The 21,066-nt window shown below is 42.6% G+C and overlaps 1 protein-coding gene across 1 annotated transcript; it reads left to right on the top strand.

Annotated features, from left to right (window-relative positions):
- The first annotated feature begins 223 nt into the window (after positions 1–223).
- On the top strand, positions 224–20,491 carry LOC115143917 (PH and SEC7 domain-containing protein 1). The gene is made up of 8 exons (XM_065002343.1): positions 224–1,971; positions 5,266–5,309; positions 12,456–12,649; positions 12,963–13,033; positions 14,066–14,223; positions 15,120–15,264; positions 15,523–15,666; positions 15,874–20,491. Exons 1-8 carry the CDS (start codon positions 1,744–1,746, stop codon positions 16,129–16,131), a joined length of 1,242 nt encoding a protein of 413 aa, XP_064858415.1. The 5' UTR covers positions 224–1,743; the 3' UTR covers positions 16,132–20,491.
- Positions 20,492–21,066: the final 575 nt, after the last annotated feature.

Raw genomic sequence — 21,066 nt, forward strand, 5'->3', positions numbered from 1 at the left:
CCACCTCACTGAGGAAACAAGCACTGAATGCTAGTTACCATTCAAAGTATATTGAGGCTTATGTGTGTGCTGCGCGCCTGAGTGTGTGTGTGTGTGTGACTGGAGGAGGGAGTTGGAAGGCTGTGATTTGCTCCCGACAGAGAGGGGAGGGATGGAGGGAGGTGCGCATACGAACGAGAGAGTGAGAGAAAGAGAGCACATTCACAGTCGCTGTCTGGTTTCTTTCCTCAGTACGACTCTGGCAGCTCTCCTCCACAGCAGCAGAAAGACACAGAACCAAAAACAGAACGGTGAAAGATAGACAAGCGAAAGACGGAGAGAAACAAGGTGTGAAAGACAACAGCAGGAGGACAAGCTTTACTCTAAACCTCCCCCTCCAGATGGCACAATGGGAAGAGATTGGGAACCAGTGAAAAGTGGGAGCGAGACAAGACATGTGATCTAGAAGAACAAGGTGTTAAAAGTAGATGCTGAAAAGGGTCCTGGACAGATGGACGGATGCTGATCTTCTAAAATAGAGGGGTAGTCACCACTCCATTCTGACAGACAGAAGGGTGCCCATTTTTACACTGGGAGCAACAAGATATTCCTCCCCTTTCCTCTACTGGATAAGACTGTACCTACTGTACCTCTTTCCCTGACAGTGTCATTCTCCTTTTCTCTTTTACCTGGACTTTGGCCTAGTCAGTCAGTCAGTCAGTCAGTTGTTCATTACATTTTTCTCCTGTTTCTTCATTTCTTTTTGTTCATCTCTCCGGGGCAAGTGACGCAACCGAGAGTGCTTTTTGGAATCTTTGCTGAAGAAGACTGTCCTCTATTGACCCTTTACATTGTGTGTGTTTGTTTGTGTGTGTGTTTATATGAGCACAAGGACGTATGTGTGTGTGAGCCTGTGCCCTTTTTACCTCTTAATTTCCACCTTTTGCACCCATCTGTTTCATGCTGGCTGTCCTTTCACACCTCTGCAAGTGTCGCGCACCATCTGCGAGCGTGTCATTGTGTGTGTGTGTGTTTCGGTGTGAGTTTGTGTACGTATCTGTCACCCGCAGTTACGCCACTGGTCAAAAGTTGGCCAATTGGATCAGAGCCATTTTTGGAGGCAACGTGGCATGCTGTTTTAGCTGGGCAGGAGGCTGTTTAGGGATCAGTTTGAGAGATTCTACTGTGTTCTCCCGATAGGACTCGAAAGACTATCAAACCTCCTGGAGGATCAATTCAATCAGCATCTGATCCAACAAGTGTTAACTGATCACCTGTGGATGGTGTACCTTGGGAATACAGTGAGTGGCAGTGAAGGAATCATCCAATCGGCACATGTTTTATAGATGACCTGTCCAATCATCCATTATTAAAGCCCTGGCACTTTGGGTTTTGCCTGTGAGGTGTTGATCAGATTCCGGATTACCTGATGTGTGTGTAGAGGATATAGCTTGATGATCTCTGGCACCGTGGCCGTCTGCTTCCTGTGCCGGTCTTCTTGGAACTGTCACTCAACTGCTTGGCCCTCAGTCTCTCTATTGTACCTAGGAGCTGCCAACACAGACTGACAGACCTTTTTTTTCTTTTTCTCGGCCATGCTGTACTGTGTAACTCTCTGAACGAAAGAAGACATTTTGCGAAGAAAGGACGTTCTGACTCTGTCCCGTGTGTACCGTTCTGTGTCCACACTAACGGACTGCCTAAACTGAGGCAATTGGCCTCTAGTCCCGTGCTACCTACTGTGTTTCATCACCCCCAGGGGACATGATTGGTGTCAACAGCCTGCACTCGGCGGGGCGCCTGCGCTCACGATCCCTGTGCTCGGTCCGCTATGGGCGAGACTTCCGTATGATTGACCCATTCCGCTACCCCCGAACCCCCCGCTCACGCTCCCTGAAGCCCCTTATGTTCCCAGACCTGCTGGGCAAGGCCCAGGATGGACAGAACCACCCGCAGGCTCGCAAGAGGAAGAAGGTACAATGTGCCACCCGGGTAAGACCGGTCAACACTTACTTTGGTTGTGTTTGCATGGGTTAAAGTGAGTGGGGTTGGGTTTTAAGCATTCGGAATCATAGGGTTTTCTTATTTCTGATTACATTGTGCACTGCTGTCATGTCAACATAATGTAAAATGCCATGCCTAGTACTTTACATACTATAAGTGTGTGGAATTTAGGGAAATAGACAATCATAGACAATGCAACCTTGTACATCCACAGATGCATTCATTTCTATATACAGTTTATGGACCAAATGTGGTTGTGAATAATTTGTTAGTTGAGTACATTGCAGTTTAGGTGTTCTCCAGGCTGACAGGCCCTTCCGTAACCTAGGCTATCGCATGTTGTGTGTAGTAACCGGTGCTAACACCAGCCCTCAAGGCTAACTCTCATTTGCTGCCCTGGTGCCGTGCGTGTGACGCTGACGCAGCTCGTAGGTGAAGGTGACGAACATCCATCTTGATCTGAATGAGGCCAGTTGCTCCTAATGGCACTCATTATGCCTCTCCCACCACTCCTCACCCTCTCTCTCCCCCTCCTCACCTCCTCTTCTGGTTCTGACAGGTTCTCCCCATAAGTTTAACTTATTCCACCATTAACTCCCCCCTCATCTCCATTACATTAGACTCCCTTCCACGGTCTCCTTAGCAGTCAGGACCAGTGTAATGTGTTTATCAGCATCAGTCTCTCTTAGCTTGATCTCATTCCAACATACTACTACAGTAATTTTGTATACTTCCCTAATGAAGATATAGCCTTTTTGGAAAGAAGGTGTATTTTGGACCCTGGGTTTGAGATAATCTGTCTTGCTAGCTAATGGAGTTTGGATGAACAGTACTGTATTCTGAGATATGAATAGATATAGTGAGCTCCAAAAGTATTGGGACAGTGACACATTGCTTGTTGTTTTGGCTCTGTAGTCCAGCACTTTGGATTTGAAATGATTCAGTGACTATGAGGTGAAAGGGCAGACTGTCAGATTTAATTTTCAGCCATATCGGGTGAACCGTTTAGAAATTACTGCACTTTTATACATAGTCCCTCCATTTTAGGGGACCAGAAGTATTTGGACAAATTCACTTATATATATATATATATATATATTAAAGCAGTCAAAAGTGAAGTATTTGGTCCCATATTCCTAGCACACAATGATTACATCAAGCTTGTGGCTCTACAAATGTGTTGGATGCATTTGCTTTTTATTTTGTTTGTGTTTTCGATAATTTTGTGCCCAATAGAAATTAATGATAAATTATGTATTGTGCCAGTTTGGAGTTACTTTTATTGAAAATAAGAATAGAAAATGTTTCTAAATATTTCTACATTAATGTGGATTCTATCATGATTACAGTCCTAAATTAATCGTGAATAATGATGAGTGACGCACAAATATCATACACCCAAGGCATGCTAACCTCTCACCATTCCAATAACAGGGGAGGTTATCATTTTGGGGGGAGTATGATATCTGTAACTTTCTCACTATCATTATTCACAATTCATTCAGGATTATTCGTAATCATGGTATTATCCACATTTGCGTAGAAGTGTTTACAAAAAGTGCTGTAATTTCTAAACGGTTCACCCGATATGGATGAAAATACCCTCAAATTAAAGCTGACAGTCTGCACCTTAAAATCATAGTCATTGTATCATTTCAAATCCAAAGTGTTGGAGTACAGAGCCAAAACAACAAATAATGTGTCACTGTCCCAATAGTTCACTGTGAACAGTATGTCTGAGATATGAGATATACAGCTTACTTCTTATGTTAGTATGTTGTGCTTTTGGTTCAATTTGCCTGGTTTTCCAATCAGAAACAAATGAACAGGAATTGTAATTACATTTAAGTGTATATATGTAGAAACCAATAATTGACTAAAACATAACCATGAATCCCAAGGTAATGAGATTTCTCAATGAGCCACTATAACTGTCGTCACTGTTGCTACTAGCAACAGCAGATCAATCCATCTGTTTTTCAGGTTCACAAATTCACCCCCAGATTTTATGTTGAAGAGTTTTGTGCTACAAAAGATTGCATGTAAATGAGACTTTGAAATGTGCCAACGCCGGCTTCTCACAAAGATGGCCCGTATCTGCGCTGAATATTAATATTCATGAAGCTTGGAACACAGTTTGATTTTCAATTTGATACAGTTTGTCTCAATAGCAATGGGAAATTTGAGTCGGCCCAGAACCGAAAATCTACATGGTCTGGCTGCTCATGAATACTCATAAACTGACATTCAAGTATTTCAGTTAGGGACAGTTTAATAGGGAACTTAGAACACTTGTTTTATTGGACACACTGCATCAAACACATTGTTCATTTCAATGGGTTTGACTGAGAAACCACACCGCAATATTATTTCTAGAATAGTTGGTGAATTCCAACGCCAACAGTCAATCAACTCGAATGATTCAATTGAATTGAACATCATCAGCATCAGTTTCTTAATCAGACAGAATGTATTAATAAATAAAGCCAACACTGATTTAAATGGCAGATAAGACCTACTACCCATGACAGCCATTTGTCCTGTCCTTTGTCCTTTCTATCAACACTGGTGTTAGAAGTGGGATCCGAACCCACTATGTATTGATAATGGTGTCCTGTCTCCTTAATCGGTACACCATTGTATATTTTCCCCGAATTCAGAGGATGTGGGAGGGACAGTAGTGGTGATGATGTACTTCCTGCTAAAGTCCTCTCCATCATGTCAGCTGTCACGGTTGTCCATCAGTCCCATCCCTACTAGGCCTTGATATGAATTTACCATCAGGGGCTGATAGCTCTGCACTCCACTACCTCTACAGTCCTTTCACAGAACCTCAGTGCTAAACGGTTGATCATATTCCGCTGGCATATCCCATTGTCACTAAAGGGGCTGGATTTGAATAGGAATGTCTAAATCGCTTGGCTGTCACAGGAGATTTATGGGAGAGCGAAGCGAAATGCAGACATTCTCCAAAAGCCTGTTGCATTTATCAATGAGGATGCACAAAGAAACACTTGCTTTTTCTTAAAAATCCTATTTTGCCTGCTGCGTTACTCAACAGACTCACTTTAATTGAGTGCTCAAACTTAATTTTGCCCTATGACAAAGAGGATTCTTGAAAGGAAGGAGGAGCCAAAACTATTGATTGATTGGTGATTAACTGGCTTTACGACTAAATAGTTTATTGATTGATGGATTCAGCCATTAGTTTCTACCAGGTGAATCTGTGTACTATTTGTCATTATTATCTAACTGGTGTATTACTCTGTTTTTCTTCCACAGGCCCTGTACAACTCAATCAAGAATGAGAAGCTTCAATGGACAATGTGAGTTCCACTTCAATGCCTGCATGCCTTGTTATCTACAGTACCAGTTTGGACACACCTACTCATTCAGGGCTTTGTTAATTAAAATGTTAATTAAAATGCATTCCAGGTGACTAACTCATGAAGCTGGTTGAGAGAATGCCAAGAGTGTGCCAGCTGTCATCAAGGCAAAGGGTGGCTACTTTGAATATTATCAAATATAACACTTTTTTAGTTACTACATGATTCCATATGTATTATATCATAGTTTTGATGTCTTCACTATTATTATGCAATGTAGAAAATAGTAAAAATAAAGAAAAACCATGGAATGAGTAGGTGTGTCCAAACTTTTGACTGGTACTCTACATACAGTATTTGTGCATTTAGGTGTATTTTGAGTGTGTGAATGGGTATGTCTGTGTTCTGACACACACACACACACACACACACACACACAGTTCACCCAGAGTCCACACACACTCAAATAGTATTTGGACAGTGAAGAGTATTGATAGATTTGTTAGCATCCTTATTAATGATGTGCATGTTGTCGGGTTGTGGTGGAAACATTTGTGTGTCAAGGGTTGCTATTCTGGATCTCAGCCCACTGTGATTCAGAGATGCCAATTCAGTTGCTGGCTTTCCAAGCTTTGTTGCCATAGTTACAGCACCATGGCTACAGCTCCATAGCTACCATTCTGCTCTTGCCTCTGTGTTCCAGCGCAAGCATAAACACGCACTTCTGAACACACACACTCGCGCACACGCACACACCTATCATTCCATTAAAGGGTCCTTGTTGCATCCTGTACAAAGGTATGACCACAGCCTCCCACTAACTTCCCCAAAATAGCAGCAATCCTGGAGTAGCTGACTGAAATGTGGTCAAAGAAACAGGTCTGGGAACAGATCTACAAAGAGAGAGGCAATCCAGTTCAAACATCTCTATAGAAACAGACTGCCAATTAAAATACATGGCCAAGATGCCAGGGACAAGAGGCCGACGATAGAGTAGTCATTTTTAGAAACATCCATACAGATACTGTAGTAGGCACATAAACCCTTGAATACATGAATGCATAAACTATCACCATTGAACATGTGTACATGTGATTACACAAACACGGATAGATTTGCTGCACCACTAGATAGCCGACAGAGAGAGAGAGACAGCCCACATGTTCTGCGCACACGCACAATCAAACACACATATTTCCTCATTCAGCACGGGAGTGGGTGTGGGGAGAAGCTCTGGGGGTTCAGAGAGAAAGGAGGGTGGGCATCATGTTCCCCATAGAAAGAGAGAGAGGGAGGGATAGAGAGAGAGCTTGAGGGAAACATAGAAAATAATAAAAGGGAATGGAGAGGAAGTAGAGAGAGAATACAGAAGGGGAGAGAGAGGAGATGGAGAGAGAGAGATAGAGGGAGAGAGAGGGGAAGAACAATATAATAAAAGAGGAAATGGAGAGAAAGGGAAACAAGGCCCATCTGCTAATCTTGCTCACCTCCCTTATTGACTCAAATCTAGGGTTGCAAGGGGAGAGTATATTACTGAAAACTTTAAGTTTACCAGTAAATTAACAGAAATTTGGAAACTTTCAAGGAATATACGGAATTTTAGTGGCCTTTTTGGGTACTTCAGATTATGTCTGTAATTAACTCTAGCCCTCTGTGTGGTCTTATCACGTGTAAAATATATATTTTTCAATCTAATAAGATTATATAAAACAATATAGAATGACAAAACTGTAAAACATTATCCTAAATATAAACCATCAACACCATTCGTGTTTAATATGAGGGTTTCAGCATGAAATATCCTTTATATATTTGACACACTTTGGTTTATTTAACTAGGCAAGTCAGTTAACCTGTCTGGGAACGGGGCACCCCTCGCCAATAGCCAGTGAAATTGCAGGGCGCCAAATTCAAACAACAGAAATCTCATAAATCAAATTTCTCTAAATCAAGTATTAGGCACCATTTTAAAGATCAAAGTCTCGTTAATCCAGCCACAGTGTCTGATTTCAAAAAAGCTTACAGCGAAAGCGCCACAAAAGATTATCTTAGGTCACCACCAAGTCACAGAAAAACACAGCCATTTTTTCAGCCAAAGAGAGGAGTCACAAAAAGCAGAAATATAGATCAAATTAATCACCAACCTTTGATGATCTTCATCAGATGACTCTCATAGGACTTCATGTTACACAATACATGTATGTTTTGTTTGATAAAGTGCATATTTATATCCAAAAATCAAATTTTACATTGGTGTGTTATGTTCAGTAGTTCCAAAACATGCAGTGATTTTGCAGAGAGCCACATCAATTCACAGAAATACTCATCATAAACATTGATAATAGATACAACTATAATACATGGAACTTCAGATAAACTTCTCCTTAATGCAACCGCTATGTCAGATTTAAAAAAACTTTACAGAAAAAGCACAAAAATGCAATAATCTGAGTACAGCGTTTAGAGCCCAAACAAGCCAAAAAGATATCCACCATCTTGTGTAATCAATATTAGTCAGAAATAGCATTATAAATATTCACTTACCTTCGATGATCTTCATCAGAATGCACTCCCAGGAATCCCAGTTCCAAAATAAATGTTTGATTTGTTTGATAAAGTTCATCATTTATGTCCATATACCTCCTTTTGTTAGGGCGTTTGGTAAACAAATCCAAACGCGCGTGCAAGTCCAGCGGAAAGGTCAGACGAAAAGTCCAAAAGTTATATTACTGGTCATAGAAACATATCAAACGAAGTATAGAAACAATGTTTAGGATGTTTTTAACATAAATCTTCAATAATGTCCCAACCGGAGAATTCTTTTGTCTATAGAAAAGCATAACTCTCACATGACCGCGCCTCACGAGCTCGTGGCTGCTGGCAGACCTCTGACTCATTCCCCTCTCATTCAGCCGCCCTTCACAGTAGAAGCCTGAAACAACGTTCTAAAGACTGTTGACATCTTGTGGAAGCCTGAGGAAGTGCAAGATGACCAATATCCCATTGTATCTTCAATAGGGGCTGAGTTGAAAAACGACCAACCTCAGATTTCCCACTTCCTGGTTGGATTTTTTATCAGGCTTTTGCCTTTCTCGGGTTTTTGCCTTACATGAGTTCTGTTATACTCACAGACATCATTCAAACAGTTGTAGAAATTTCAGTGTTTTCTATCCAATACTACTAATAATATGCATATATTAGCATCTGGGACTGAGTAGCAGGCAGTTTACTCTGGGCACGCTTTTCATCCAAAAGTGAAAATGCTGCCCCCTAGCCCAAACAGGATTTAAGAACAAATTATTATTTACAATGACAGCCTACCGGGGAACAGTTGGTTAACTGCCTTGTTCTGGGGCAGAACGACAGATTTTTACCGTGTCAACTCGGGGGATTCGATCCAGCAAACTTTCAGTTACTGGTCCAACACTCTAACCACAAGGCTACACACCTTACTATGTCAATATGTCAGGCGTCAGTTGTGAAAAAATACAATAGTTGGAAGAGCTTCAGAGTTCACTGAAAATATGCCATTGCTGAATTTTTTTCCCGTTAAAGCTGCAATATATAACTTTTAGAGCAACCCAACCAAATTCACATAGAAATGTGAGTTATAGATCATCATTCTCATTGAAAGCAAGTTTAAGAAGTGGTATATGTGTTCTATGTGTGCTATTTCTATGCATATGCTTCTTAAGTTTTGTTTTTGCATCTTACTTTCAGTTTTGTACACCAGCTTCAAACAGCTGAAAATATAATATTTTGGTAATTGAAAATATATTTCACAGCAGTTTTAGATTGTACAATGATCTCGACATTCTCTATGCTTGTATTGTCACATAATCTGAAATTAAGCAAACTGTTAGAATTTTTGCAACCACAAAATGGTGGAGCGATTTCTGCATTGTGCACCTTTAATTAGGCTATTTTTTCTATAATTCCATTGTATCCTCTCCTGCTGGCTCCTGTTAGAAGAAGGAATAAGAAGAACCCATTTCACTGGCATTAGAATATAGACACCACCAGGCTTCTGAAAAACATTCTCATAATAATACCAGTATACCAGTCCAATGATTTAAATTATTTATTTATTCATTTATTTATAAGGGACCATGCAAATAGCACCTACAGCTACATCACTCATTTACATAATGATGATTTTGATAGATTTTGGTTACGATAATGATTATTTTGAGGACTAAAATAAAAGCTGAACCATTTCCATGGATGAAATGCTTTCTATCATCATGGTAATGTTGCTCTGCATCGGGTGCCCTATTTCACCTGACCACAACACTATACAGGAACACTGATACTATATCTTGTCACGCATCATATGTGTTTTAATGGGAAAGTGTCATATGTGTGACAAGACTATTGTGTCCACTTTAGCTACTGGTGCAACAATGTCATCACACTTCCCAGCATGCCGTGCAGGTCTGCCAGCCCAGCCCCAGACCTAATCAACCTGTTCCCTCTCTTCCCCCTACACATCACCACCCTATCCTCCTCTCCTCTCCTTCTATCTCACCTATCCCCTCTTTATTATGGCTCCTACCTCCTATATCAGCTTTGTCTTTCTAGGCTTTTGTTTTCTGTCTATCTTGCTCGCTCCCCCATTTCCGTCCATCCCCTCTCACGCTCTCTCTCTCTCTCTCCCTTTACTTTGTCACAGTGTATAGTGAGATTCACGCAGGCCAGCAGTTACCAGGCAACAGGCTAGAACTCTGAGACACATGCTCACCAGCTCTCACTAGCTCTCCATCCTGCTCTGTGTCTCACTCATATAGAGCTAACTGTTGTTGTGTACTGCTGGTTACTCATCTTAATCTCAAAGGTTTCCAAGGGAGTCCATTTTGATGGTGGTTTGCACGTCTGTTTTGTGATCTTCTACACAGGTGAAACTGAGGTAACAAGTGTAGTCCTTGTTTTAAACTGGGTTTGGCTGATATTTGGTGGATTAACTGACTAGTATTGGGAAACATTATAGGAAAGGTTCAGCTCTTAAAATGAGCTATCCTCTTAACTGCTGCGTCAGGTCCAGATGATCCCACATGTAAAAATATGTTAGCAGCAGCCCAACCATGTTTGTAGGATTATCATATAAGTAGGGGGGGGTGTGTGGTGTAAATGGTTTATACTAAGTACAGTATCTTCATCTTGAGTGGAACTGGAGTGATCATTATTTGAACCTGCCTCAAAATTACAAACTACACTCACCGGCCAGTTTATTTGGTACACCCATCTAGTACCAGGTTTAACCACCCTTTGCCTCCAGAACAGCCTAAATTCTTCAATTCGTCAGAAATGTTCCACAGGGAAGTTAGTCCATGCTGAGGCGATAGCATCATGCAGTTGCTGCAGATTGGACGGCAGTACACCACCGCCACCAGCATGTACCGTTGATACCAGGCAGGATGGGTCCATGGGCTCATGCTGCTTACGCCAAATCCTGACTCTGCCATCAGCATGACACAACAGGAACTGGTATTTTTTCGGACCAGGCAATGTTTTTCTACTTCTCAAATGTCCAGTCGAGCCGCTTCTTCTTGTTTTAACTGATAAGAGTCGAACATAGTGGACGAGTTGTGCGTTCAAAGATGCCGTTCTGCACACCACTGTTGTACTGCGCCGTTATTTGTCTCTTTGTGGCCCGCCTGTTAGCTTGAACAAATCTTGCCATTCTCCTTTGACCTCTCTCATCAACAAGCTGTATTTGCTCACAGGGCTGCCACTGACTGGATGTTTTTTGTTGCTGATTTCATGTTGAATTCACGTTAGTTGACAACTCAACCAAATGTATATCAAAACTAGACATTAAACTGATGTCTGTGCCCATTGGGACCTAATGTGACATCGTTGGACTAACTCGTCTATAATAACACTCAGATCGAGAGTTGAGAGAGCTGATCCTCAGCTGCTAATCTCTCGTTAAGAGAAATGGCTCCTCATGGCTGCTCTGATGGGGTATGTAACAGAGTGCTGAAACTATCTCCAAATCCTAGGCATAGTAGGAAGCCAAGGTTTGAATACATTTAGTAGGCAGTGCCTACAGAGTTTTTCCTGACCTTGTGACATGAAGAAGAAAAACTCTGGGCCCTATAATTATAGCCTATGTATAACTACGAACAAAGTTTTTCCTGTCAGGCCATGTGATCAGGAAAACCTCCTGGCTCTATGTACAGTATGGAAGTGTCACTTCAGTCGGAGGTCATGCTCTTTGTAATGGCTGTAATGGAATGATATGAAACACAATGGAATGGCATCAAACACATGGAAACCAATTGAAATGGAAACCATGTGTTTGATACCTTTCCACTCATTCTGTTTCCACCATTACAATAAGCCACCCTCCTTCTACCAGCCTTCACTGGTATAGGGATGACAATCAACTGTATACTAAGATACAGACACAGTTATATTTTCATCGTGCACTGATAACCACAGACATTGTATAGTTTTCTAATAACACATCAATTGTAACCCATTTATTTGTTTTGTTTGAGCTAGTTTCGCATTTGGGAAAGTACTACTTTTCACCATTTTGGAGGAGTTCCACACACAAACAATGGGGAAACATGCCACTGAAAAAGTCAGTGACAAGTCTGAAATTTATCTCAGAGATAGGAAGTCCGTAGTGGAACAGAATGCCCTTGCTTTTCACCTCAAAGCTGCCATGCTATCGATCGTGTCGCTCTCCTGCTGCGGTGTGTTTTGATCAAGGAGAGTGGACTGGTTCTCTAGAGACCAGGAGGAAATCACAAAGAAATGGTGGAGGGAAGGAGGGAGGAAGAGGGGAAGACAGCAAATTAAGGCTTTGAAGAGGAAGAAACACTATCATTCACTCAGGTTTCCCCTAGGTAGAATTGTGCTTTGTAAATATGTTATATAACCAAGGCTATACCCACAAACCACTTTAGAAATGTTGGTAGATGACAAAATGCACATTATAACCGGGAGAGGGACTTTGAATAGGCCTATGTGTTCTGCTATTGAAACTACTCTGTCTCATCCTATCTTATAATGGACGGTCACAGAGTGAGATTGATGGAAAGTGATTGGTTGAACGTGATTGGTTGATGTGTTGCCAACGGAGGCGTGGTAAAATAGTAACCAGGTTTCTCACCCTTCTGTTTCTTGTCGCTATAGCGACGAGGAGGAGATGCGGAAGTCTTTCTCAGAGCTGGGGGACACCAGCCAGGCAGACTCCGCCTCTAAACACAAGAAGAGCATGGCCAGCGGCGGGAAACCACTAGTGGCCATGGCCCAGCCTTCAGGAGCCCTCCTGTACAAGAACGGCTTCCTGGTGCGCAAGGTGCACGCTGACTCAGACGGCAAAAGAAGTACGTGCCAAAACCATATACATACATTTATAGCTCTGGTAAAAAAATATATAATATTGACCACTATAAGTCATCATAGAATGTGTCAAACCCCCTATCCCCTCCCTATCCTCATCGCTGTTTATTTGTTAATCCTACTCATTTAGTCTTTTGCTGTTACTTTAGCAGCAGCTACAGTATACTTCTTGTGGTCCACATACAGCAAATCGTATAATTCCTACCACTTAGTATGAAGCAATGTATTGAGGTCTGATGTTAGTATGGACATTTGAAGCTGACCTGAGTTTTGACCTAACTATTCTCCTGGTCACAGCACCGCGTGGGAAGAGAGGATGGAAGACGTTCTATGGCATTCTGAAAGGGCTGATTCTCTACCTACAGAAGGTGAGCAGCTCCTGCCGACGGGAGCAGGTGTGACAAAACTTCTGCCACTTCTGTCCCACTTTATGAACTCACGAGACTTTCACACCACAGAACATGGCAAAATGTTCTGAAAAGTCTCAAAAAGACTTCCAAGTCCAATCACTTTTTACATACTCGTATTCAGTAACGATACAGTTTCTGCACCAAAGAAACAAAAACAAAAGATTGCTAAGATTATCCCACTTTGTTACATACCCATATACAATAACATTTGTGATACACGTATACCAATATTTGATTGACACAAACTGAAATACTAAAACTGCTCATACAGATGCACTCTCCAACCATGCGGATGGATTTTCATACCCTGTTGAGTGTGGATATTATCAGAATGAGATCATTCACAAAGGTTGAGTCTTTTGTTCAGTGCCTTCAGACTACAGTCCTCAGACCTGGCACTGCCCTCTATGCCCATATAGACCAGTGGTCCTGGCCTTTGCTAGGGGCAGCCCTGTCAGCTTCTTGGGCTTGTGTTCCGCTAAATTTGAACGGAAGCAAGGGTCCCGTCCAGAGATGTTACCATTGCGACGCTGCTGTGCCAATGATTTATGTACTGTATGTCTATGGGCACTGGTCTCTGGTCCAACAGTCAGGTCTGCTTTGGGGAGAGGCAAGGCCCCTTACTGGGGTGTCAAAAATAACCATTTCCTTAGTATGGTTTGTTTTGTAACATCCCAACAACAAGTCATCCTGCAGAAAGAGAGGTCGGGACACAGTTACCTACTAGAGTGTCCTGATTCAATCATCCACAATCCAGTTACAATTAATTGCTGTGTTTTATGATTGATGACATTTCACACCATAACATCCATTGCCAACTTACTGATGCTTAACATTCTCACATTACAACCAAATTAGATTATCGGTACTTAAAGAACCATCTGGGCATTGAATACACTACCCTGCGGTTAGAAGAACTACTGCGATGGTCAATAATGACATAATGACGTATTCACACTTTATGCTGATTGTCATTGTTTGACCATGCAGGGAGTGTACCGGCCAGATAAGCAGCTGTCGGACGAAGATCTGAAGAACGCTGTGTCCATCCACCACTCTCTGGCCATGAGGGCTGCCGACTACAGCAAGAGACCCAATGTGTTCTACCTCCGCACCGCCGACTGGAGGGTCTACCTCTTCCAGGCACCGTGAGTCCCATCCCTCACTTCACTGTTCTTGTCTCATCCATTCTTAACACACCTCAAAGACTGACTTATACCTTGCTTTCTCTCACTCCTGTAAGATCGAGCCATCCCTCGTTTTTACGAGTTCGGTTCACACACTTTCAATTGAATGCTAGAGGGTTCATTCTTTGTCTTGGAGCCATATCCTGCAACTTATTCTTAATTGCACAGCACACATCCACCTCAGTCAATAAACCTGGGCTTGAATTTGAATTTTCTTGTCTCCTTGCTTGAACACTACCTGTCTCGCCCCAGTCTCTCCCCTTCTCACCAGCCAAATAATGGCTGTTGCTACCTCCTGCTGTGTGTGTCTGTGTGCGTGCGTGTGTGCTTGTGTTTGGGAGGAGGAGGGCAGTGGGTGGGGGGGTAAATTCAGGATGCAGAGGCACATGACGTGGCCACATGTCCCAGTCCCCCAGGAGGACCGGCTCTTCTCCAGTTGCAGCCTGCATTTGTCCCAGATACATTCCTCTCTCTCCCTCACTCTCTTCCTCTCCTATCTTTTTCTCTCCCTCTCTCTCGCTCTGCCTCCTTCTTTCTCTCTCTCCCTCTCTTTTCTCTTTTCCCTCCCTCCCTCCCTACTTCTGTCTCTCTCCTTTCTCAGCCAGTGTCCAAGGAGTTGTGGCAGAGCTGTCTGAGCAAAGCAGCATTTTTTTGTATTCAGCAGCCGTGATGATAATCACTAAGATGTCTTAGTTTGCGCTGTGCCGTGGGGATTGAAATGTGTGTGTGTGGGAGGAGGTGTGTGTGTGTGGTGTGTGTATGTTGTGTATATGCATGCGTGCAGGTCCATCCTTGGTTTGTGTTTGTGCAACACGATCTCACAAACTCACTGTGCGTGTGTGCTTTGTCCACCATAGAAGCACAGAGCAGATGCAGTCGTGGATCACACGCATCAATACGGTAGCAGCCATGTTCTCGGCGCCACCTTTCCCTGCAGCCATTGGTTCACAGAAGAAATTTGCCCGACCTCTGCTGCCAAGCTCCACCTCCAAACTGTCACAGGTACCCTCCTTTACACCATATCATCATATAAGCTATCAAATTGACCATACCATATTACCACCATCATTTTAAAAATCCCTGAAGGCACTCTTTAAAATTAATGAATAAATGTGATTATTTAAAACTCAGTCAGGCCTAGAGAGTTGACATGAGTGATGATGATGTGCTGGGAGAAAATGCATGGACGTCTATCTTCCCATCACCCTGGTCAGGTGACATGGGTGGCGAACTCTGAACTCTGAGTATCTGTGCCTACAGGAGGAGCAGGTCCAGTCCCATGAGACTCGGTTCCGGGCCATCTCCACTGAACTGGCTGAGCTGCGCTCATATCCTCCAGACCGAAAGGTCAAAGGCCGCGAGCTGGAGGAGTACCGCCAGCGAGACGAGTACCTGGAGTTTGAGGTGAGCCCGAGGCGACAGTGTGTGAACTTTTAAAAGGCAACAGAAAGGAAAAGAAAGAAATTGGAATTTAGTAGAGCGTTAAGTAATTATGCAGCACTGCATTTCTGTCTCATTCACTTCCTCTGCTTCCCCTCTTTGCGTTTCTTGCCTTCCCTCCTCTCCCTCTGTCTCCTTCTGCCTCCATCCCCTCACTCTTCTGTCACGTAGAAAACACGCTACGGTACCTACGCCATGCTGCTGCGGAACAAGATCCGCTGCGGCGAGGATGACCTGTCCGTATTCGAGGTTCAGATCCTGGAGGACAACGGGCTGCAGCGCACCCATTCCAGCCCCACGCTGCAGGACTTCAGCCAGGCCTCCCAGGGCAGCAGCACCAAGGAGCCGGTGGGCTGCAGTGGCATGGGAAAAGGCTCCAAGCACACCGAGGCCCAGAGATACAGCTACCGCCAGGCCGTCAAGAAGTGAGGCAGGGCGGGGAGCCGGGTGGTGATGACGTGGCAGGTTTGTCTCCCTGTGCAAGTTTTTATTTGAAATCCAGTGGAGGGGGCTTATAAGAGCTTGAAAAGGAGAGGGGTGAGAGTGTACTGTATACACCATGCCCCCACCCGGCACTCCCGATCTCCTCGGCCAATAGGGGAGGTGCAGCGGTGCAGATCCTATGACTGGCCAATGCCAGCGGTGCGTTGGGGCAGGAGGGAGGGAGGAGCGTTGGAGAGGTCATGCAGCTTGGAAAGAAGGTATTCCAGCGAAAGCTTGCTGCATATGTTAATAGACGGTACCATGCCGTATGGTAAGACAGAGGTTCCTCCCGTAAGCAGTATCACCGCCGTACAAGGACTCCCATCCAGCATCTTTTTCTTTCCTTTTCTTTCAGGGCACCTCTCCCACAAACCCCTCCTCCAGCCTTTTTTCTTGAAATGTTTTCCTCTGATTTGGGACCAAACATGTTTACACGTTTGACACATTAAGTCTCAGATGACTGTGCTATTGATTTGAACACGTGTTACAGTACTGTAATACTGTAGTAACAGGAGCTAGATCCACAACTCATTGCATTGCTATTCCCTTTTTTTCCATGACATCTGTGTGTGTCCACATACATGAGGGAGCCTAACGACAAGGGTACTTGCAGCTCCTGAACTCTTCTTTGGGGCAAATGTGATGGCAACAAGGTGGCTCTAGTGGATCAGAATGGCAGTGCACTACACACCCGGATCCGCAATGGAGACTCAGTTGCAGCTCTCCCTCCTGGCCCAAGTCAGGGCGAGAGACTGTGCTCTCATGACTTCAAACCGCTCCAATCTCTGCCCCCTCTCTCTCTGCTCCCCTGTTCTCACATTCTCTGTCTCAGAGAGGGGGTAACTGTGGCTCCCCTCTCTACCATCTATTCCAAATGGGTTGTCAGAGTGGTTGATGTCATTTGAGCCACACTAGTTTACTACTGTACAGCTACACACGAGTAAAAAAAAAATGTAATTGTACTTAATAATCCTCTCAGCAAGAGAGGCCCATGGTTTCTTAATTGCTTTTCCTTAAAGGGACAATCTGCGATTAATATATATGCCCATTGATTTTTGAAGAATAAAACTATCGATGCCTCATGAGCTTAGTTCAACCCAAAATATAAACTTGTTTAACTCCTTTGTTTGTAAACAATGTAATTGTAAACAAACATGGTATAGCCTCAAAACGCCAGCCTCATCCCTCAGCTGTTTACCGAATCAGTGGTAGGGTAATCGCTATGTTATTGTTGAAAACTGCAGATTGCCCCTTTAATAACCGTTGTTAACCCTCCTACCTAGCCAGTTGCTTTAGCTTTGTCTTGCAGCAGGCTTCTTTTTACTACTCTGTGTGTGAATGTTGTTTTTTCTCAGCATGCCTTCATCGAGCTCTGCCTTTTTCTTCTTCTTGGGGAAAAAAAATGTTTGGGTTATGTTGTCTTTGTACTAATCCTGTTGTATTGACATGTCTTCCCTGTTACTCCCTGTGTAATCACTCGTTTATAAGACCTGTTTTAACACTCACCAGGCAGACCCTGAATGTACTTGTTTTTTCAATATTTTGTACAGCATTTTACAATAACCTGTTGATGTTGGACATTCTCCCCCTCCTCCTGTGTACTGTTACAAGTGTCATTATACATAAGTGTTATTATAGTAAACCTATGGCATATGTTTTCTAATAACCTGCCAACTACTATATTATGCTTATATTGTATGATACATTATATATGTCGTTTTACAATATATCCTGGTGAATATGCATAAAATAAACATATACAGAGTTGATATTATACATTCCCTGTATTTAAATGTCCTGAAAGTGACCTATGATAATCATGTGTTTTTACATAGTATTCTGTATGTGAAGGGTCAACAAAGGCACCAGCACAATCTTGAGTATTGTCTAAATGCCTATGTATCTATCAAACAATGATGAGATTGAGAAAGGAGATCTGGCGAGGTGGGACAATACCATAATCAAATTCCCATCATTATTTCAACTCCCTGGCCTGAAGTATTCTGAAGAGAATGAGAGAGGCATTCTTCTTTAAATTGGTAGCATGATTCACTTTGAAGGTATTTGTTGATGTTGTCACAGAGTAATGTTTTGCTGTTGTTGCTACATGAAAAACAGACATATGGAATAATGTAGTGGGTGTATGTGTAACGTGTGAAATGCGTGAGGAGGGCCTTGTAGGCTAATAGACGGGGGAAGCAGCAAGACATTTACTGACAGAATATGTATGGAAGCATATCCATACCATATCCTCAGTCAATGTAAAGAAAAATAATCAACCTAACTATTTCATGACATACCTTCAGTTTCAAGCTACTCAGGCTTTCAAATGTCGGCCTTGAACAGCTGTAATGCCAGCATCGTACCAGCAGAGAGAGCTGTTTAGCAGGACATTCAGTTACCTTTCAGCCATAACATTGCTGCACCTGCACTGCACAAGCTTTTTAGGGTGGCCCATTGGCAGTCTCTGGATATGGAGCACTGCTGAGCTATGTGTGATCGGTGACTGAGAGTTCTTTGTGTGTGTGTGTGTGTGTGTGTATCTGAGGAGATGCGTTTCTGTTCTGCTGTAAGTTTGTGAATGTCATTGAATGCAGCATGCTGCAACCTGGCTGACCTACTAAGGAGCCTATTTAAGGAATGTGGCTGAGGATAATGGTCTAGCCAGTGCATTCATGTGATGTTTTAAAGCAGCAACGGTTTATCCAGCTGTGTCCATTAACTTTACTTACCTTGCTGGAAATGTTTTTTTGTACAATTTTAGTACAGATAATTGAATGTTATGTCTAAGCATGGTGTATTTTGCCTCTCGTCTTTTCCTATCTTACCTCAGTCATTTTCAAATTATTCTCCTTCCTTTTCCATGATCTCTTCTCCACTCCAGTCTCCTCTGCTCATGCTTTCTTTCCCTCTCTATTTATTATTTTTTTAAATTGTACCTTTATTTAACCAGGCAAGTCAGTTAAGAACACATTCTTATTTTCAATGACGGCCTGGGAACAGTGGGTTAACTGCCTGTTCAGGGGCAGAACGACAGATTTGTACCTTGTCAGCTCGGGGGTTTGAACTTGCAACCTTCCGGTTACTAGTCCAACGCTCTAACCACTAGGCTACGCTGCCTCCCCTCCACTCCTCCTCCTCTCTCGCATCACTTCACTTTCCCTCTGTCACTGATATTGTCAGTTTGTTCTGCCCTCTGTCTCTGTCATCATCTCATTAATCTTTTAGGAAGCTGCCTTTATCAGATAACTGTATGTGTTTATTGTTACTATAACTGATGATATATACCTTTAATTGTATTGTAACGATGTTACAGCTGTGATATTACTGCTTGGTACTTGTATTTATCGATAGTGTTTGACACTGGTGGCATATGTTGCCAGGGTAGTCTACCACAGAATGACATGTCCCCTCGGACATTGGAGGGAACAGGGTAAGGACTGAGGGCCTTTTACATACAAAGGGACATTGTGTTGTTCAATCAACAGGTGAACAACTGAAAATCTCATCTCTCACACACTATTTGTTCATATCATAGGGTCTATGCAATACATGCCCTGTTTCCTGTGTCCCAGGCACTAACCATGAGGGAGAGAGGCATACGGTATAGAATATGTTATAAAGCAGTATGATAGCCGGGACTAGCCTCAGGTTCAACCTCCGCGAGCCTCCGCGAGCTCTCTATGCCCACTCTGCCACCCCGCCCCCTCTGACATCATCACAGAGCAGCTGCAGGGTCTCCATGGCACTGGTTTGCAAGTGTTCGCTCTATGATACTGAAATGAAAGCCTAGGTGTTACTGTATGTTCAACCCATTCCCAGCAAGCACTTATGAATGTGACATGTGTGTGTGTATATATATATATATATATATATATATATAAACAGCATGAGATAATATTATTATGGTCTGCTTTCCTTTGTATTATGTTTAGTATTTAATGAATGGTTAATATACAGAACACATTTTTTGTCCTTCAGTTCATTGTCATGTTTTTTGTTTTATGAAGCTGAATAAAGTCAATGTATTTAATGCTGTTTTATGCTGATGTGTTGTAGACACCACACCAACGCTTTCAAAACTGTGATATAATACACTACAGTGGGGTTCTGACTCATTTCAGTTTTCTTAGAATGCTGCCAATGAGAGACATTTAAAATGTTTTTACTTGAATTGTTTTACTCGTTTTAGCTGTACACATGTCCACCACCTGTTAAAACCTCACCTCTGTAAGAAAACATTGTTTGTATAGGAGCTTTTCTTTTGGGAAGCATAAAGGAAAAATAAAAGTGTTCCAAAAAGTGACTCAAGTCTTTGCATTTCTTTCTTTTGTCAAATATCAAAGTCAAACTACGTAAAATAATATACCACCACACATGGAGCCAGACTGTTTGCACCTGTCATTTCAAAAGGGAATTAAACATTGATTATAAACTGGGTGGTTCAATCCCTGAATGCTGATTGGCTGACAGCCATGGTATATCAGACCGTATACCATGGATATGATAAAACAATTACTTGTACTGCTCTAATTACGTTGGTAACCAGTTTATAATAGCAATAAGGCACCTCAGGGGTTTGTGATATATGGCCAATATAACACGGCTAAGGGATATATGTCCAGGCACTCTGCGTTGCATCATATCTTGGCCATATACCACACCTCCTCGGGTCTTATTGCTTAAGTATAAAGTGGGTAAGACATGATCATGATGCCATTAGTATCCTTCACAGCCATGTGTGTGTGTGTCCGTCACTGACCTTTTAAACACTTTTTTATCACTTTTTAATAACAATATCACAGTGATCTAGGTCTTTGGCATGATGTCACACATTTAAGCAGCAATGTCAGACAAGGGTGTCATGCCCCAATTATTTTA

Source organism: Oncorhynchus nerka, linkage group LG16 (genome assembly GCF_034236695.1).
Source record: "Oncorhynchus nerka isolate Pitt River linkage group LG16, Oner_Uvic_2.0, whole genome shotgun sequence".
NCBI classification, from domain to species: Eukaryota; Metazoa; Chordata; class Actinopteri; order Salmoniformes; family Salmonidae; genus Oncorhynchus; species Oncorhynchus nerka.